The following is a 20,516-nucleotide window of genomic DNA, read 5'->3' as shown; positions in this document are numbered from 1 at the left end:
AGAGGGAGGCAGATACATGGCCCACTATCTGGTGGAACAACCTCTACACAGTTATGAGGTTTGTTCGTCAAAACATTTTCCTCTCTTACAACTTCAGACACCCACTGACTGGACACACGTCAGTGTAAATCTGCAAAGTCATTTTTTTTCATCGTTAACCTTTTTAATACTTAAGATACCCTTAACTGTACAACCCACCACCATAGTTTAGCCTCTGTGACGGCACTGGTTGGAATCACTGATGAAAAGAAGTGGTGAAATATGACACGTTTGGCAAAGGGATCAATAAAAATGAAGGAGAAAAGGATCAAAGGCAGCCTGAGATCAGATCATGGACAGGTTGTCATATTCATAGTGCCTTGCCACCTGTGCGTTTCTTCTTGGGAGGTCTGTGTCAAGGATGGTTTGGTTCAACACAGCAGTGTGTTTTGCTCAAAGTGCAGATGTCTTTATCTCTTCAATGTGTGGGCTAAGCTTCTAATCTTCCTCCACCTGAAAGTGCGTTTCCCACTCTCATATCTCTGCATCACTGGAACGCGCCGTCGCCCCACCTGATGGGGGTGTCTGATGAATGTGTCTTGCTGCTGATAACCACAGTATTTGATCACGAATGACCTAGTCTTGTGTGTGCACGTGGTTCCAAGTTGGCACCCCCAGCCAAAATCTGTGCTTTTTTGGGGGGATTATTTTTACGAAATCATTAAAGAAAATCTGATGTGAAATATTTTCAATTATTTTTGACAAAAAAACAAACCTGGAAAGATACCATGACTCAAAGATGCTTTCTGATCAAAATGTTTGTACATGTCATTACCTGAGTGCTTTCTCTAACTTCTTCATTAACCTGACCCCCACCCCACCCAACTGTGTTTGTTTCTTTTCTTTAAGTCAAGCACAAGGTGTGTCAGGCTCATTAATTATAGTCTATGGTCTATGTCACACACTCACTCACTGCTAGACAAACAGTCCCTCTTTTAGAAGCATTAACCTCTCTCTAATGTACACATATCCATCATAGCTGATTGTAGCTGGACACAAAGGTGGGCTTTGCCTTACTACTTTACAGGTACGCCCATGATGTCTTAAGTGGCTATTCATTTATAATATAGGTGTATACTTTCACCATAAGTTTTCAGCAACTACATACAGAGCTTGACCAACAAACATTCCATCAGGAAGATTCTTGTTTTCTTGTCATAGGCCAGTAATAAATGTATGAGGAAAAGTTATGTCCTTTTACATGGTGATGGAAGTATGGCATCTTACAGACAGTACAGAAGATCAAGCTCCGATAGTCTGCGTGGCAGAAAGCCAGGCGTTTGAAGTCATTATGTAGCCTACCTGTGACAAGTCGAAGCCCAGAAATCTCAGTTTATGTCTAATGTGTAGTCATCGTTGGAACCTCAAAATTACATTGCCCACTGCAGTAAAAAAAAAAAACCTATGAGCATGGAATAGTCAGTTTTTAGGGATGCTACTCCATGATCTGTTGAAAAACATGGCAGCAAATTCCCTCCCACGGAGAAAACACAACACCTGGCTATACTTTCACTGTTGTTCTTACTAGCCTACTTGGTTGCTTCTTTTAAGTGTGGATTTTTATTTTGTGTCTCATACTGGGGCCGTCCCTACCTGCTTCAAAAATAGATTTTTAATGTTTTTAAAGTTGCACATTTCCCCTCTTTAATTACATTGCAAGCATACATCGGTCCATCGGAGAATTTTGGTCGGGAAGTTGTTCATGGTAGGCTAGAAGGTTCTCAAGGTGAAAATGAATGGGTCAATTAAAGACGTAGGCCTATGTTACGAGTGGCAAAACGACCGTTTGTTTGTAACTTGTAACCGCCAGCTCTGCACCTATGACCCGACAGGTGTCCACTGGCATTTTACTATCAGGGAATCTAACTACCAGGGAGTCCCTAAGCGAGACATAGCCTATAACAAATAAAATATACTTTTGAATTAACGACCATGTAGCCTAATGATAGATAACCAGTCCGTTGTGGTTTTGGACGGTGGCGTCTGGACGGGGGAATCAACATTTTTGCTTTGATTAGTAAGGCTAGTGGTAGGTCTAAGTGTCTATTAGTGCGTTAAGAATAGAGCAGGTTGCCTATATTCGCAGTGCTGGCGTCAGACAAAACATCCTTCCATATCGAGCTAATCTACTCCACCCCAAAAAGGTCGACTGTTGCGTGACTGGCTTCCATCGGCTATGTCGTGTGAGGTGGTGAGTAAGTATGCAGCACTTGGTGGCATTTCACCCAACCGTGGCGGACGCCCACTCGCTCAACTGTGTGCAAACAACCTTTCGGGCAGGTCTGTCAACGAATTGTGCAAGTGAGAAATGCAGTTGCTTTATAGGCCGAGGACTATTCCTTTGCTGGCTAGGAGGCAGACACATATAGCTACCATGTTCTTCCGGTATACCCTTTAGGAACCAAAAAATAAATCTGGTCAATTAGCTTTTATAGAAAAACCTAAATAATTTGTCATACTTTTTCTCAACGTTAACCTCAGTAGGCTACTCTGGTTCCCCATAGCATATGACCACCAACTTTGTGTGCGCGCGTTTCTTTGTTCAGGCACCTAGGCCAACACAGCCTAATCAGGTATTGAGCAACTGCTGCTTGTGCTCTGCGTGCAAGAGAGGAGTGGTTCCAGGTATCCACTGGAATGCAGGTAAATAAGAATCAGTTTCCACGGTAACCTTTGATGTTGAATTTCCTTGAACAAAAGTAAAGCAGGTTTTCTGAGGTCCATTCTTTTTTTTTTTTTTTTTTTTTTTTTTACACATAGAATAAAATCTCAAATTGTCGTCTGAGTTTTGTTTTGTTTTAAAACTGTTTACCCATATATCCACGTGAGCAGTTTTGTTGTATTGTGTGATAGCCTCGATTCCCAGCACAACTTGCATCTTTAACTCACTTGTTTACCCCAGCCCTCAGAAACCATAGTAACCACTTGTTGAAGCCTCACAGCTTGTTGCTAAGAGATTGCATGTATGCCCCCAGAAAATTCATCAATAGCCCCCGCCCAGCCTCCCACCATGTTGGCCTCACTATCCATCCATTTCCACAACGGTTTGGGCAAAAAGCTAAAAAAAAAAAAAAAAAAACAGACTATGTACATGGTCTCGGGGCTCTAGTCATAACAACAAAATGATTTGATTGTTGTGGCTTAGAAGAAGGTAAGCCTAGTTGAGTGAGTGGGTCTATAGCTAAGTGGGCTATTGGACCAATGAAACACACTGGCAATTCAGTTACTGCTGCACTGTTGGCGGAAATAACTAATGTTTTATTATCTTGGTGCTTCAAATCAACTACACACCCAGTCATCAACAGTCATCTCTACCCTGTCCCGTCCCGTTTCATCCCCTCCCCTTGGCCTCCGATTAGCCGGAGCGAACTTAGGTATTTCCATGAGAATGACGACGGGTGGTGAAAGGGTTAAGCCCGGGATAGAGAGAGAGAGTCGAGGCACCCGAATGCAACGCTAATTTTCTGCGCAACGGGGGAGCGAGAGAAAGGGAACAAAGCACTCCGGGGAGGCGCAGAGCACTCAGCGGCTTTACCATGTGCACCTGCGAGCTCAAAAGCAACGGACAATGTGTCTCCGAAACAGCCAATTACGGCCGGGCAAGCCACCCGCTTTCTATAAGGAGAGGTGGGGTTGAATTTAAAAGAGTAGTGAAGAGGAAAGTTAATGATTAGGCCTACCCAAAATCATTCTGCAATCCGTTGCTTTTCTCAGGTTTTACCTCATAAGACAATTCCAAGATCCCAACCCGGAGTCATACCACGCTTGGCGATCTTAAATGACCATAAAGTAGCCTAGGCCTACGACCAGAAGTATGCCGTCTTCGCCTTAAATATAAAATCCAGGTCTAAAAGTGATATGGGAATAACTTGTGGTCTACTCAAAGGATGAACAGCAGTAGCAATAAAGTGCTAAAGACCGTCTGTGCATTTTAAGCTGCTCACGTAAAAAGTTCTCACGTGTTTCATGTTTTAAAAACCCTCCCAAAGAAAGTTATTGTCCAACTGGTTCACTACCTAGGCTAAATAGATTACTTCACAGGCACATACTTAGTTTTTCATTTTTATTAACATTTTTTGTGGCGTCACCATCTATTCAGACTAAACATTTCTCTTCCAAAAAAAAACAAAAAAAAACAGGCATCATTAAAACTGAGGGCTTTCAAACTGTACAAAAGGTGGGAGACCAAAGTCTTAATGAATTTACATGGAAAATTATTCAAAATATTTCAAGACAAGGAAAAAGTTATACCATAAAAAGTTGCACAGTGCACACTTAGGCTGTAAATGTAAACATTCACCTTTTCTGGATCAGGTCAACAAAGTACAAAATTAAGAGAAACTCATTAGGAAATACAGTTTAAACTGCAAGTGAGTTTTGAGTTACAGCCTATTGCAAAACTATGAGTCCATTTTTATACCTGAAAAACGTATGAACATGTCAAAGCATTTTATTTTCATGACTGTTCCCGCACATACACATGAACAGCTGATGCCCCCTCAGCCAAGCCACACTCACTAAAACAAATAGTCTACAATTCTGAGGCTAAACAGCTTACTGTTCATGGAGTGAGAGAACCACATCACTAGTTTACAGTTAAATTTGAGCAGGGTGAATTCTAAACCTGTTTAGAGAATCAACACTGTCTGCACTCACATTTCAAACTTTCATGTGAAAGAGGGCAAGAGAAGGTTAAATTCACAACTCACTTTACAAATGATATAAAAGATGTGCAAAAGAATGCAACTCAGCAAAAATCTAAGCACTCTTTGTTTACAAATATGTCCAGTAGTTGGGAGAAAAAAGGGAACATTTACAGGGCAACACCATGGCAAGTCGATTTGGAGTGATGACAGTGTGCCCACCCCCCACCCCCAAAGAAACCCAGATGATTCCAGTGTAGTGCTATACAGATCTGAGCAGGCACAGTTTAAAAACAAAATAACAATTCTGGTAATATGTTAAAATTAAAATTTAATAATGTCACCCAATTTCATCAGTTCAGTCTACTGAACACAAAGAAAGGCTTTAGGTGGCCGATCACACTGTAGAGGATCCTTGCATTCTAAACATGTGCCTTTAAAGTTATACACCAAATTACAAACTCTTTGAATGACAGACTGCTTCACAGAGCAGACCTAACTTCCATCACAGTGTCCACATGGTCAAGTTAGTCTGTTACTGGGCAGCAGAGCTCTGGTTAGTCAAGGTCTTAAATGTCCAAGAAGACATTTGTGCGATCATGTTTGGCTAGGTTATGTTTACCCAAATCCACACAAATGACCATATGCTTATCCTAGAGAGGACCATAGTACAAGGGCACTTTGTCAAGTTTCAAGATCTTATAAAACTAAGTAAAAAAGGCTTTTCTGTATATTTAGAAGCACGCGCGCAAACACACACACACACACACACACACACATTTATAAAATCACATAAAAAAAAAAAAAAATTATGTACACCAGACCTTCATACATGGCATGACTTCAAGAGAGAATCACCAAGCAGCATTCTTAAAAAGTGGGATAGAGGGCCAGTCTTGAACACATGACTGACCACCAAGAGCAGCGTGAAGAACAAACCACAGACTTGAGAAGAGGTAGCTCTTTAGCCCATCTCGGTCATTGTTCACTGGCGTTGTTAATAAGGAGGCGATGGTCTTTGTGATTGGGAGACGGAGTGCAGACCTGGCCCCCGTAAGGAGTCCTGTGGACAGGTCTCCATTGCAGTGTCCATTAGATATGAGTGAGAGGTACAGTTCCCCCAAGATAGTGCTGCTGTACACTGGAGTAGCCCCTCTGGGCACTATGGTCACTGGCGTCACCGCCAGGGATGTACATGCTGATCATGTCCCTCAGTTCACCCTGGAGAGGCCCTCTGTGGTGACTTGGGGGTCCAGTCGGGGAGTGAGAAACAGGCTCTGGTTTCACCATGGACATCACTGGACTTCCTTGTTGGGGGCTGTTACCATAGGGCATGGAGCTGTCACAAGAGATCATAAAAGTTGTCATTAATAAAAGATATTAAACATTAGTATATGCAACTTTTTTCTTTTTTTAAATGGAGGCTTTTCTCAATGTGGTTTCTAAAAGCCACCTCTTTAGAATCATTACACCACCACAACAAGGAGGTACGTTTACTTGAGGTCAGTAGGAAGAGCATAAAAACTGTATTTGTAAAAATGTTCCTACATACAGGATTAATTTCTTTACTGAACACATTGCACAAACTAGTTCAAGAAACGCATTGCTAACACAATGATAAAATGCCTAAAAATGTAAGCCTTCCGTAGTCATTAACCTAGGTGGTTCTTAACGCTAGGTTAATGACAGTGGTGTACATACTATAACTGAAATCAGCCTAATCATTTCTGAAATTAAAAAAAACTTTCTCTCGCCACTCTAAAGTAAACTCCAGTCAAAATGAGACCACACACACCTGTAAGAGTTGACGCCATTCATGTAGGTCTGCGCAGCGGTCATAGAGGACGGGTATTGCAGGGCTGATAAGTCGTAACGATGAAGCTGCTGCGGGTAACCAAGTGCCTCTCCCTGCATGCCTGCATATCCCCCCGTTGGTCCCCAGCAATAATTTTCCATTCTCGGGCTTCCACCTGATCCCTGGGCCGCTGCAGCTGCCAGGAGGTTGCCGGCTGATAATGGATATTTGCCAATCTGGTTGTCCTTTTTAAGCATAGGCTTGGTCTTACGACGTGGTTTATACTTGTAGTCAGGATAGTCCTTCATATGGACTGCACGTAGACGTTTGGCTTCATCAATGAATGGCCTCTTTTCGGCGTCCGTAAGCAACTTCCATTCAGCTCCCAAGCGTTTACTGATTTCTGAATTGTGCATTTTGGGGTTTTCCTGTGCCATCTTTCGCCGCTGACCCCGCGACCACACCATAAAAGCGTTCATGGGTCTTTTGACCTTATCCATTGGGTCTACACCGGGTGGACAGGGGGGTTTAGACCCCGTGTGAGCGTTGGCACTAATAGGGGACATGCCCTGGCCGTTTTGGTGCATCTGCAGTTGTCCAGAAGTTTTCAACTCATGTTCCATTAAACTATACATCTTGAAAAGTTCTGTGTTCCAGATCAAAGAAAACTTGTAAATGTTCTTAAAACACTAATTACAATGTGATCAGGTCAAACAAACCGGCGCAGGTGAAGCCTCGGTCCCTGCTGCCGGGTTTGCCTGTTCAGAGTAAATTAAATGATTTACCGCCTGGAATACCAACACTGAACTATTTACGCAGACTAAGTCGATGTAAGGAAAGTCACGCGAGTGTAAAATTTTTCATTACCTTTTGTAAACGACGCCAAGGTTTCAATGAGAAGTAAGCAAACAGTTTACTCAGTAAAAGTAAACAAATAGTCTTTGAAACAGTGTGATTCTTCTTAGAGCACTTGTTGAACATCGATTCACTCGACCAAAGAACTGAGGTAGCCTAATACAAAAAGTTCCCCCTTTCACTCGTGTGGTCCTTAGTAATAATTGTATTCCACGCCGGACCAATCCTCCACTGCGTCATTTGCATAACTATACAGGGGTGTGGCGTATTCTTGCAGTGTTTGGCGTGGTAATAAATGTAACCTTTTAATCACGAAGGGTAGTCTATAAAAAGAGTTTGTGTTTTTAAAACATTAAGTAGCCTATTTCTTAGCCTAATAGGAGCATATCATTCTTCTTACAAGGAAATTTGTTATTTGTTATTTGTTATAGTTTAACTTTTTTGAACGAGATTAAATTAAAACAGAAGTGTGTTTTCAATTATATGCCTATCAATGTGTAGCCACGTGCAAAGACCTTCAAAAGGCACAATGTCAAATAAAAAAAGATAAGTCTTTAACATTGGTACACACACTACGAAATGCCTACACAGATATCCTGGTAGGATTGCTAATATAAAATGAGGTTGCGTAGCGCATTTGTTTTCAACATGATATTAAGTGTGAGGTATGAACTACTTGTAAAAAAAAAAATTGAAACCCAATAATAAGTCAGTCCAATATTAGCATAACTGTTCCTAAACCAAAAGAAGTTTTAAAAATCCAGGACTTGGCAATTGGTTATCCTTTATCCATATGGTTAATCCATAAGTGCCATCTTAACGAATGACACAGAGGGAGAGAGAGTGAGACAGACTTTCTTTTTCTGAGCAATGAGATAAGGCAATGTTCTTTCCAGATTAAATTATTCCTTTTTCCCTCTATGGCTAGCAGTGCAGGCTAAGTTAAGGTGGCTCTCAAAATGTGTGACATTCATCCTTCAATCACAACACCATTTAACCACCATCACATTTTTAGCCACAGTCAATATGTGATTAGAAACCAGTCCTGTCTTAACGGGTAACAGGCCAACAAGTGTGATGTGACATGCTGTGTGGGCTTATAGCTACCCCAAGACTCGATTTCTCCTTTTCCTTCTCTCAAACTACACACAGTGGATTCCTGCCGCCAGTGTGGACTTGATGTGCCTGCCAGGCATAGTGACATAGCCTACATCTGTACGCTCCAATCCCGCAGGTATAGTGGTATGACAAAATGTTTTGTAAAACTAGATACATGTAGTGTGTGTGTGTTTGTGTGTGTGCGTGTGTGTGTGTGTGTGTGCATGTGCGTGTGAGTAAGTGTATATGGAGACTTTGTGTGGGGTGCAGGTGTTCAGACTAAAGGAGCGTTTCAGTTCATGACTGACAGTTAGGCTGTGACACCAATCAAACTGAGAATTGTGGAGCTCCACTCTCCCATTTCCGTTTCCAAGACAACCCATTTTGGAATCTTTTCCAACCCCCTGTCTCTACCCCCACCCCTTTCCTCAGGGCTGTCTTCCTCTTTTCTCTCCCCCTCTTTCCTCATCTGTGTCTCTCTTTGTCTGCTTCAACTTTGGAAACCCTTTTATTTTCAACATGAGAGCTAAGAAACTTCAAACTGTGTTAAATACTCACAGAAAGACATGCAGTTCAATTTTTCACTCAACCTCTCAACCAACTGCTTGCACGCAACCTGTAAACACTCACAAACAGACAGACACACACACACGCACAAACACACACACACACACACACACACACACACACACACACTAATGCACTGCAAACTTTAATGACACCCACCAATTTCCATGACTGGTCTTTGTCAGTGTAAATCCTGTTTTTGAAGTGCTTCAAAATCAACGTCCAAAGCGAGTTACAACAAGGTTTCCATTCCGCTATGCACAAAAGAAATATACTTACAGCTCTGCTTTTACCCTCCCAAACAAACTCCTCTATTCACTTTTTAATCCCTCTACAAGATTCACAGCGGTAGTGAACTTTTAAAGTTCCCCACCAGCACTTTTGTACTTTACATGTATGGTTATGTTTATGTATAGAAGACACTTTTACTAAAGAAGAACCAACAAGAATAAAACAATACAATTATTAAGTTAAATAAGGTGCACTACAACATTAATGAGAGCAGACTATACAAGTATATACTACATTCACATTTTATATTTAGTACGTAGTATATCTATGTATGTACAACACATAGAGAGCGCCATCTCTCCTAGACAATGTCATTGTCTGAGTTACCCCCTGTGAAAGGAAAGGATGCCCTGTTAACCACCAACAAAAGGCTAATCATTAAGATACTGCTTGTGTGTCATCCAATTAGCATGTATAATACATTCACAATACATTCAAAATTACAACAATTTTAATCCACCAAAATGATCTATTTATTTTACGGTCTGCCTCTTGAAGACACCACCACTTATGTCCATAACCTAAACATGATTGACTCATCAAAATGATTTGAAGTTCAAATTAAAAGTGAATGTAAAAAGACCACAAACATGATGGCATTGTTACACACAGCCATAATCATGATGTGATTCATGCAAATAGCAGATCCTTGGTGTTAATCTGTAATCCACCATGACTCTTTGGATAAAAACACAGACAACAGTACACTGTAGAAACAAGTCGACTTAAAACAGTAGATCAACTGGTCTCTTTAGTACCCTCAGAGATCATGACAGAAAATGTGAAGAGCCAGTTCCCCTATTTGCCCCGGTGGTTTGGAGATCCTTGGGACGAATATCTCAACATTTTACCCTCAGACCCGCTAACAAACATTCATACACAGCATGTTTTTAGGAAATCTTGCGCACTGCACTGGAACCCCTGCCTCATGTTACTACAGATACAAGATGTGTGTTTTGCCATGCATCGATTTAAGTAATGCATGAGGCAGACATTTCAGCATAGACCAGAAGGATTCAACCATTCTCACTAGTTTCATTAGTTTTACAGCCTTTATGTCTTTATGCATTCACACTCTAAGCTCTGGAGCCAGTGCCCTACGGCTAAATGTTAGCACATCAACAGGCACTAATGGGCAATACCAGCACTGATGTCTGTCGTCACCAGCCATGTCAATAGTGGAGACAAGTGTCGACAGTATTTTGTACCCCTGACCTGTGATCAGATGTTAGCATTTGTGGCAAATTAGAAGTCATCTCAACAGGAGGTTAATGCATAGAGGATGGTTGGTGTTGAACAGTGTAGAATACTTAACACTATATCTCACATTTATGTAATTGGATAGCCATGTTTGGCTAAACAATTACATTTGATGGTTACAATTTAATGAACACAGTGTGAATATATGACTGGAGAGTTGGCAAAAACTATACACAAGTATATATACACAAGTTCACATTCTCATGAGGACTTCACTGAACCCTCTTAGTTTTCTTAACTTTTGAGGCTCTCCAGCCCCTGAACTGCCTTTACCTACAGAGGGGAAATGACTGAGAATTACGATAGAAATCAGGGAGATACAAGTCTATTTACAGAGAGTAGAAATGTGAAAGAGTTGAAATGAAATGGGATGATATTAGGAGACAGGGAGACTGATAGATTTGAGTAGGTAGAAGAAAAGCGGGAAGGATGGGGAAAATGTTGAGAGAGAAATGAAAGGAGATAAAGGAAAAGGAAAAGAGGCTGTTTGGAGAAAGTGAGAGGGAGAGAGGGATGGAAAGAGGGAGGGAGCAGGGGTAGTTCTTCAGTGCTCTGACAGCCCCATTGAAAGTTCCTCTATTCTCCCTGTTCTCATGTAAATGCTGCCTTCAGTCTCCCTGCCATCCGTCACCGGCCAGAAAGACCTTGGCAGGCCCTTTACGAGCCTCCCACTCGCATAATCCCCCAGCCCACAATCGTGCAGCCAGCAGGGGGGAGAGGGAGGTGATGGCGGGGGTTACGCACCAAGAGAAAGTGGTGGATGGGCCACCTACACTGAACAAGAATAATCAAAATATGTCTGATAAGGTATACAGTCAGAGGGGGAAGTGGTTGGGAAGTTGTTTTGATTCCATGGGAGGGCTGGGGGGGGGGGGGGGGGGGGGGGTGGTGATATAGGAGAGAGGAGAGAGGAGACGTCTATAAGAATGTCATATGCCAAAGACAATGACAAGTACGATCCGTATTGCATCACAAATAGCAGTGACTACTGATACAGATACAATCAAATGTATTTTTTAACATTGCGATAAAAAGTACAATTTCATGAAAATATATCAGTGATGAACTTAAAGAAAGTTTACTAATGGTTTCTTGCGATAGAACAAAGCGTTTAAATTGAAAGTCAAATTCAATTCACAAAGGTCTGTTCAACTCCTTATCACCAAAACACATACCTTTGGAAACTCATAGCAACACTGATTTTGCCTAAATACCATGCGTATAAATGTATACAGATACAAGGTGAGTATCAAATATGGAAAAGAAAAAAAGCTCTGAAATTATTTCATGACACCAAATAAGCAAAAGCTATAAGACTTCCATGATGCTTACAGTTCTAGAATACAGTTGGGAGCCATATATACAATACAAACAGCTCATAATATAGCAGCAAGCCTTCATGGAAGAAAGAGAGCACTATTTCAGACATGGGAGTCAGAGCATTTGATCAGAGCTACTAAAAAACCTTTGCATTACTGTCAAAAGTGCAAATGCAGATCAGAACCCACAACACAAAATAAGGCTTTATTCTTGGGCACCTCGCCACAATCCTCTCTTGACCAAAAAGCACATAAAAGTGGACTTAAGTACACAAGACTGAATTAGTATAAACCCATGGAGTTCAAGGAAACTGAATCATAGTAATAAGGAAGAGAAGTCAAAGTTTGACCTGTATCAATGGCATGTCTGGCTTAAAGCAGCAATACGGAGTTCTGTTCCAAAACTAGTAAGCTAACTACCTAACAGGCATGCAAAAACCTTGCAAACACCACCAACAGCCCAGCTGACACTGATAGAAGCTTGCCAACACAATAACCGGTGTCTTCTGGTAGTATAGCTGGCAATGTCATGCGTGTGAAAGCCTTTCTTCCAATTTTTCAGGGTGTTCCAGCCACTACATATTTCTTGGATGGCTAGTGGGAAAGACAATCTAGGTGTTTATCTGTCCTTCACATGACCATATGCTATCAAAATGAATTTGAGGATGGAACCAAAACTAGTTGCCTATAAAACCATACCTCAAAAAGTGCCAACTAGTTGCATATTGTTACTTTAATAAAGGTTATAGCAGTTCAGTGAAGTTGTACTCACAATAACAGCATGTCTTGAAGGTTTAAAGGGATCATTTTGATGGTATCTTTAAATGTTCTAATAGATTGCCTGCTGTGCTATTGATAGAGCTCTCCTGTTTCAGTGGGGTCTGATAAATGGATGACCAACAAAAATTGAGACAGATTACAAATGTAGGGATGGAATCGAGTCTTGAAATACAAGATACTGAAATGTTAGCTTCCAAAAGTGTATACAACATGCTAGCATTAGGCAGCATGGGCCGATTGTTTTGCATTATTCCGTTGGTAAACTGGCACATTGGTGCATAAATATATTCAGAAACTTAACTGGTCTGCTTGAATATATCGTCCTCTAGTGGGCGTATGTTTTCATGGCCACAAGTCTCTAGACATTGTGATGAAGGCGGTGCAAGTTCTAAAAACAGTACGGCAAAATTCTCAACACATAACGTGCAGTGATTTTTTTTTCCAATCTTGAAGGTGACCTGATTTGGAACAGGTTCAGCGAGCTCCCACCTGAGCTGATGAGTATATCCTCTATGTAATGGCACTGCTGGACAACTCCAACTTCTCAGTGGTTATTTGTATCCAGCCACACCTTCCGTAGTGAAACCGGTTATATGAAAGAAAACCTCACCTGCGCCTCCCAACGCGCTTGCTCGCCACTGATTGAGTAACACCCTCACCATGTAAAAACAACCTTATCACACAGGTGGGTTGGGCTGTGGGGCAGTTGTCTGAAAGCAATTAGAAACATGGAAGTTTCAGCTTCTGTCGCCACCTTGTGGCTAAATTGAGTAATGACCAAAATCTAGCAATTGAAAACAGCAAAAGCTATGATTTACGTGGTTAAAAAGAATACCTTTTATTGAAGACCATTAAAATAAATACTATACAGAACCCAATGTAGAAAAACTTTTAACACATGGCTTCTGTCTCAAAAAGGTTAACAAGTCATCACATTTTAATAAATTCATTTAAAAAATAGTGACCATGTAAACCCCATATCCTTTAGTGCCCCCAGAGACCCACCGTTAAGAGACAAGAATTTTCAAACCATGAAATAAAAATGTAATGTTATAATCTCTAATATACTGTCATTTTAATTTTGGTCCTTACATCAAAAACCCCTCCAACATATTTTGGTGAGGTAGGTTACAGAAGTGACACTCCCTAGTACATAAGCAACTCAATACAGACCAGTCATGCGCTCAGAATCTGTAGGCCATGACAAAATCAATCCCACTGGCTTCACTGTAATGCCATCAGCAACCTGAAACTATGGGTACGGGTGGTAGGTAGGGGCTATACAACACAAAGTAAACAATATATGGACAGTAGAAAATTTGCCCACAAGATTTCTCATGATTACTTGTTCAATACATTTATTGAAAGTGCTCACCCCATCCTCCATCAAGAGAGGCAAATATGACATACTTAACTTTAATCTATGTGGAATACCGGACTGTTACTTTGGTCAAGGATATATCAGCATCTAGACACAAAATAATCAGTCCGCTTAACTACTCTGACTATGAGAAACAATCACCTCAAACACTCATCTTTTAACTACCTTCAGGAATTTATTCCTCAATAGTTAGTACAGCATCACCCACCTCAAAATCTACATGTAATGTGTGCACAGAGGACCACCCTTTCCAAATATCATTAAAATACAAACACCTTTAAAATATGAATGTTACAAGTAGTCAGATCCACATGGAATTAAAAAGACAGCACATCAGCATTTGAACACCATCATGTTGGAGGACAGGTGGGGGGATATGTTTGAGTGGCAAGTGAGTCATTTCAGTCCGAGATCATTTAAATCTTCTGAAATACTGTGGAGATGAGAGTATGCTACAAGTTGAACCCGCCCCCATAGAAAATGGGAGATGTGTCCAGCCATTCATGAGCAAAAAAAAAAATATATATATGAGGGGGGGGTGGGGGGATGATGGGCAAAACTTCAAACATGGGGATCATCTGGGGGGAAAACAGTAAAGGAAAGCGAGGGGGTTTGGGGCTGGGTCTAGATCAGGTCAGCCACATTCATGGGCATCTCCTCCACAGTGGTGTTGTAGAAGGTCTCAATGTCTCGCAAAGCACGCTTGTCATCCTCAGTCACCATGTTGATGGCTACACCCTTCCTGCCGAAACGACCACCTCGGCCAATCCTAAAGTGAACAAAAGAAATGAATGAGTTTAGTAAATAGGCAAAATATATATATAAAAAAAAAACAGAAACCACCGTCAACTAACAATCTTTAAAGGGATAGGCCTGTCGGACTCACCTGTGGATGTAATTCTCCCTGTTGGTGGGAAGGTCATAATTGATGACCAGAGAGACCTGCTGCACATCGATACCTCTGGCCTATGATGGGTAGAACAAAAAAAGCCTTCATTAGCTTTAGACCAACCTAAGCCCACACAATGGAACCTGCACCTACTGAAATGAATCTACACAATCAGGGTTTGATTTTATTTTTGCCTAAATAAAATGTCAACTGCTATTAAGTTGTGATTAGGGACGTAACAGCCCAGTCACTGTGGAGAGCAGATGGGATTCTCTGCCAAAGAACATCATTCCCATGACAACACTTCACACGCTGGAGGGAGAGGGATCTTGGCCACATTTGGTGTTTAACACCACTTTCAACTAGGCATGGCAATGTGCAGGAAATTGTAATTAAGCATGAAAATGTGAGTCAGTATGCGATGTGGGGGGTGTCACTTACCAGCAGGTCAGTAGTGATGAGTACTCTACTGGATCCAGAACGGAACTCCTTCATGATTATATCCCTCTCCTTCTGCTCCATGTCACCATGCTGAAATAACAAACATCAAGAATTAAACCCAATGAACACAGCCAAAACTGGATAAATTAGTGCAAGATATAGCTTGTGCCCATAGCATGAACCAGACTACTGCTCACTACACAGAGGTGCCTGGGATGAACATGGCTCATTTCCTCTCCCCCTAACTGATATAGGACTCAATGCCACTAAATGACATGGCCTTGCCCAGTAGATAGGGGTTGGTGACTTCAATTCATAATTCTAGTCGACATGCACTTCCAAAGGCTTTATCCAACTCACCAAGGCAGAGACGGTGAAGTCCCTTCCATGCATCTTCTCAGTAAGCCAGTCTACCTTTCGGCGTGTGTTCACAAAGATGACTGCCTGAGTAATAGTCAGGGTCTCGTACAGATCGCAGAGGGTGTCAAGCTTCCATTCCTGAAGAGAAAAACACACTTAACACAAAAAGGGCTGGCTGCTACATTTAAATATACCACTTTCAACAAGCCACTACCATTTCACAAAATTGACAAGTTATGATCAAACATGTTCCTATAGGCTGTAGCCAGGAGGGGGTGCCGTTTTCAGCCTTATACATCTCTGATCATGCGCTTAGAGTGCTGCAGCGCCATGTGGACCAGTAAGCAAAACGCCGACTGGAGACAGAGCGCTGCAGAGAACACCAAGTTCAGTTGACACGCATGTTTTCATCATTAAACAGACCGCTCCTGGCTACTTGCCATGTACTTTATACACCAAATAAGCACATTAGCCCTCTGTTCACCACCAATAAAACTCACCTCTTTCTCCACATTGATGTAGAACTGCCTGATACCCTCCAGAGTCAGCTCTTCTTTCTTGACTAGAATACGGACTGGCTCACGCATGAACTTGCTGGTGACCTCCAGCACCTCCTGGGGCATGGTGGCAGAGAGCAGGATCACCTGGAAGAGGGAGAGGCATGGGTTTGACTAAAAGCCTGAATATTGAAAGTCAAGTATCCTCAAAAATCTAAACAGGGCTCATAAAAAAATCATTAACAAATGTCTAGGATCTTAATCTATGCCGGTGAAGTTACAATAAACTAACCCTGACTAACAATACACGTAATGAAGCCATGTTATCTGCACTTTTAAAGTCATCATACATCTGTGTCCATAGCATGAACCAGTCTTCAACTCACTATATAGAGAGAGCTGGGATGAATATGGGCATCGTTCACTATTCCCCCAACAGATATAGGACATGTGACACAAACAGACACTGCCTTGCCCAGATGAAGGGGGAGGGCTCTGAAAATAAACTGCTGACTTTACAGACTCAGTTTCAAAGTGTATATGGGAAAGGTGGACAACTCAGATTTAAATCCAAAATGTCCAGGAGCTTAGCCAATGCCAGTGAAGGATTTACAATACACTAACCATGACAAACAGGAACACAGTTAATGAGGCTGTGTTCACACTAAGAGGACTTCACAAGTATGCGCTACCAACTCTGTGACTGAACACTTTGTGGACTAAGCATGTTAAAAGAGTTCAGCAGCTGACCTGGGTGTCAGATGGCAGCTTCTGGAAGATTTCATAGATCTGGTCCTTGAAACCTCGACTCAACATCTCATCGGCTTCATCCAGAGCAAATTGTTTGATGTACTTGGCCGCTGGAAATAGACAAGCAAAATGATGAATGAATAGGCATTAAACAATAGTTTTGATGTCAGTCATTACATATCAAAAATAGTTGGGAGTCATTAAAGGGCACAACGCTATGTAAAGGCTATTGGCACCCAGAGAGAAGACCACACACAATGACAAACAAAATTGACAAGTTGTCAGAACAGGTTCCTATTGGCTGTAGCCAGGAGGGGGTGCCGTTTTCAGCCTTATACATCTCTGATCATGCGCTTAGAGAACTGCAGCGCCATGTGGACCAGTAAGCAAAACGCTGACTGGAGACAGAACGCTGCAGAGAACACCAAGTTCAGTTGACACGCATGTTTTCATCATTAAACGGACCACTCCTGGCTACTAGCCATGTTCTAGTATAAATACACGAAACAAGACCGAAAAAGAACCACATAAAAAAATAAATAAAAAAAAACTGTATCATGTTCAGTTTGAGGACAGTAAAGGCTGCTTACAGAGGTATCTGCGGTTGAGCATGTCAAACACACGTCCAGGAGTTCCAACCACAATGTGAGGAACATCTGCCTGAAGCTTCTGAACATCATTGCGCACATTAGTGCCTCCAATACAGGCATGGCAGGAGGCCCCCATGTAGTCTCCAAGAGCCAGGATCACCTTTTGGATCTGGAAAGCACACAAACAGTGTTAAGGAAATTCAACATTTTATACATCAAGAAAAGCAATATTAAATCTTTCAAACATTAAACTAGAGCTTTTGAGTATGTAAATGGCCAGAATTAAATTGATTGGCCAACTCAGGAAGCCCATTCAAATTGCAGGTCTATTTTGTTTCCATAGCATGAACCAATCATAAGCCCACTGCACAGAGATGACTGGGATGAACAAGGATTTCTCTTTCCCCCTAAAAGATATAGGAATCAGTGCCACTCAAGACACCGCCCTGCCCAGTTGATAGGGGTTTGGAGCTACACATGCTGAGAGGTGCACTTCAACCACCAACAAACTCCAGCGGTCTGAACATGCAAAGGCAACATGGTGTACACACAATCATTCAAGCTTTGCACCATATTGCTTTTACCATCCAGTCCTCGTGGAAGAGGCCAGAAGAGCACCCCAGACTCTCGAACTCAAGGGCAAAGCAGTCCCCACCTGCTGTGCCAGCTCACGGGTGGGAGCCAGCACCATGGCCTGGGTAGCCTTCAGCTCGATGTCGATCTGCTGCAGGATGGAAATGGCAAAGGTGGCCGTCTTGCCTGTGCCTGACTGGGCTTGTGCAATGACATCATATCCTGCAATGAGAGAAAGGAATATTGAAACAACCATTTCTAGGTTTGTCTGCACTTTTAAAGTTTTCAAACATCTGTGTCCATAGCATGAACCAGTCTTCAACTCACTATATAGAGAGAGCTGGGATGAATATGGGCATCGTTCACTATTCCCCCAACAGATATAGGACATGTGACACAAACAGACACTGCCTTGCCCAGATGAAGGGGAGGGCTTTCAAAAATAAACTGCTGACTTAAGACTCAGTTACACAAAGGGTATATGGGTAAGGTGGACAACTCAGAATTAAATCTCTTGTACATTGCTTTGAACAAAAGCATCTGCTATATGACTAAATGTAAATGAAAGAAACTCACCCTTGATGCAAGGGAGGATGGCCCTCTGCTGAATGGCAGAGGGTTTCTCAAAACCATAGGCATAGATTCCCCTGAGAAGAGTCTCGTGCAAGTTCATGTCATCAAAGCTGTCAACCACTTCCTTCCAGTTGCTCTGTTAAAGGAACAAAACAGTTTAGTTACTCACCTTCACTTGAGCAAGTGTAATTCACATCCCAATAGCTTTAAATTAAGACCAATATAGTAACACAGTACATGTTGCAGCCATCATAAGTAACCAATTACAATCTTTAAATTACCTCAATGACACCATCTGGCTCCATGCCTTCAGGTCCATTGTCTCTAGCTCTGAAACGAGAAAGAAATTAACACTTTATGCATGGTCCTAAGAAAGGCCTTTGCAGTGCCATTTACATAACCAGTGAGATCCTTAGTGATTACAATATCAAATGGTAATCAAACAGATATATCAATACTCAACGACGAGTTACATAGGAAACTAGCGACAATGTGAATAAACCGAGGGATGCAAGATGGAGGGCCACATTTTGACTACGACACGTCGAATAGGGGCGGGCATTTTTCTGCTAAAAAGAGCGAGCGCCCACAAGGCGGTCCGCCATTTTTGATTCCGACAGTCATGGCATGTAAAGCATTCTATCGTTAGAAAGGCAATTGGGTTGTATTGTCATTAACCATTTATTTATGACCAATTCGTTAATATGAATACCAGTGACCTACAAAAAGCATATTAACAAATGTCTCAAATGGAACAAGTTGTACTAAGCCGGTGTGGTCGCACAACGCAACACTAGGCCTAACGTCAGCCAGAGAAAACGTTAAATTTAGGGGGCGTTTAGAAATCCAGTAAATATACACGGCTGTGCGCATTGAGATAGCCAACATAGTGATATAAACGTCTAAACCCATCCACCGACTACTTAGACTAAAATGTATACTCTAAGCCGCTAGATTGCTTTTGCTAGCTACCCCTGCAACCACTGGGCAAATGAGGGCCCATTGTCTCGCCGGGTCTGGCAACCATGTGCTCCCCGTTCTGCTAACTAGCTAATATTAGCTAGGCTTGCTAACAAGATTCGCAGATCGACATCTAACGTTACCTTAACGACTTCTAATAACATTCCAAACCGAGACAGAAGGTTTGACAAAACAGCAATTTCATAGAACAACAATTTTCAAATATACACGAATCGTTTGCCAACGCAGAGGGGCAAAACTAATGTCATATGACGGCAGCCATGCTAACACGATAGCATGGCACGAATAGCTCACGAGGTTGGGCAAACCACCGTGCGTCACACTTTATCTTTATACCCTATCCATTGCAAATAACCCATCCTCTCCTCGATATAACACATAACTAATATAGCAATACATTACACAGCAAGCGTTTCGTAGAATGGATGGCATAATATGTTCAACGAAGTAACAATTTCCAGCAAGTTACAACCAATCGAGGCGAGGCCTAACGTAGCACTGAAATAAGACTACCGTTAGCTAACGTTCGTGGCTAGGCAATTTAACATATCGGACTAAAGGTAAAAAATACTATTTTTAAGCCGATTCTACTGCAACATAATGTACCATGTTTACGGAGATGTCAAACAATTATGATCACGACCAGAACAGAAACTGAGGCGAGAAATGCAAAAAGCCGGTAGAAGCAGCACTCACCTATCTTCTGCCGACATTATCACAAAGAATGGTAGTGCAGCGGAAACGTGCTATATAGTTAAACGTAAGGCACGCAGCAGATCTCTGATTGCAGCACTATCCAATCAATCAGTTTCGTCATATAGCCATTGTGAGCTC

The 20,516-nt window shown here is 41.8% G+C and overlaps 2 protein-coding genes across 2 annotated transcripts; both read right to left on the bottom strand.

The window, feature by feature from the left end:
* Nucleotides 1–5,774: 5,774 nt before the first annotated feature.
* sox19b (SRY-box transcription factor 19b) lies at nucleotides 5,775–7,112 on the bottom strand (the record flags this gene model as incomplete). Its single annotated transcript, XM_080838296.1, has 2 exons — nucleotides 5,775–6,021; nucleotides 6,478–7,112. The coding sequence occupies 2 exons, from the start codon at nucleotides 7,110–7,112 to the stop codon at nucleotides 5,775–5,777; spliced, it is 882 nt and encodes a 293-aa protein (XP_080694422.1).
* Nucleotides 7,113–13,460: 6,348 nt separating this feature from the next.
* Nucleotides 13,461–20,423, bottom strand: eif4a1a (eukaryotic translation initiation factor 4A1A). Its single transcript, XM_080838958.1, has 11 exons — nucleotides 20,379–20,423; nucleotides 18,983–19,031; nucleotides 18,705–18,837; nucleotides 18,211–18,350; nucleotides 17,556–17,724; nucleotides 16,966–17,075; nucleotides 16,219–16,362; nucleotides 15,719–15,856; nucleotides 15,359–15,448; nucleotides 14,915–14,994; nucleotides 13,461–14,797 (listed from the first exon to the last, which is right to left on the bottom strand). Exons 1-11 carry the CDS (start codon nucleotides 20,393–20,395, stop codon nucleotides 14,653–14,655), a joined length of 1,215 nt encoding a protein of 404 aa, XP_080695084.1. The 5' UTR covers nucleotides 20,396–20,423; the 3' UTR covers nucleotides 13,461–14,652.
* Between the last annotated feature and the right edge of the window lie 93 nt (nucleotides 20,424–20,516).

Source organism: Sprattus sprattus, assembly GCF_963457725.1.
Source record: "Sprattus sprattus genome assembly, chromosome: 5".
NCBI classification, from domain to species: Eukaryota; Metazoa; Chordata; class Actinopteri; order Clupeiformes; family Clupeidae; genus Sprattus; species Sprattus sprattus.
The sequence above is the reverse complement of the archived record's forward strand: the minus strand, read 5'-3'. Positions and strand labels throughout refer to the sequence as shown.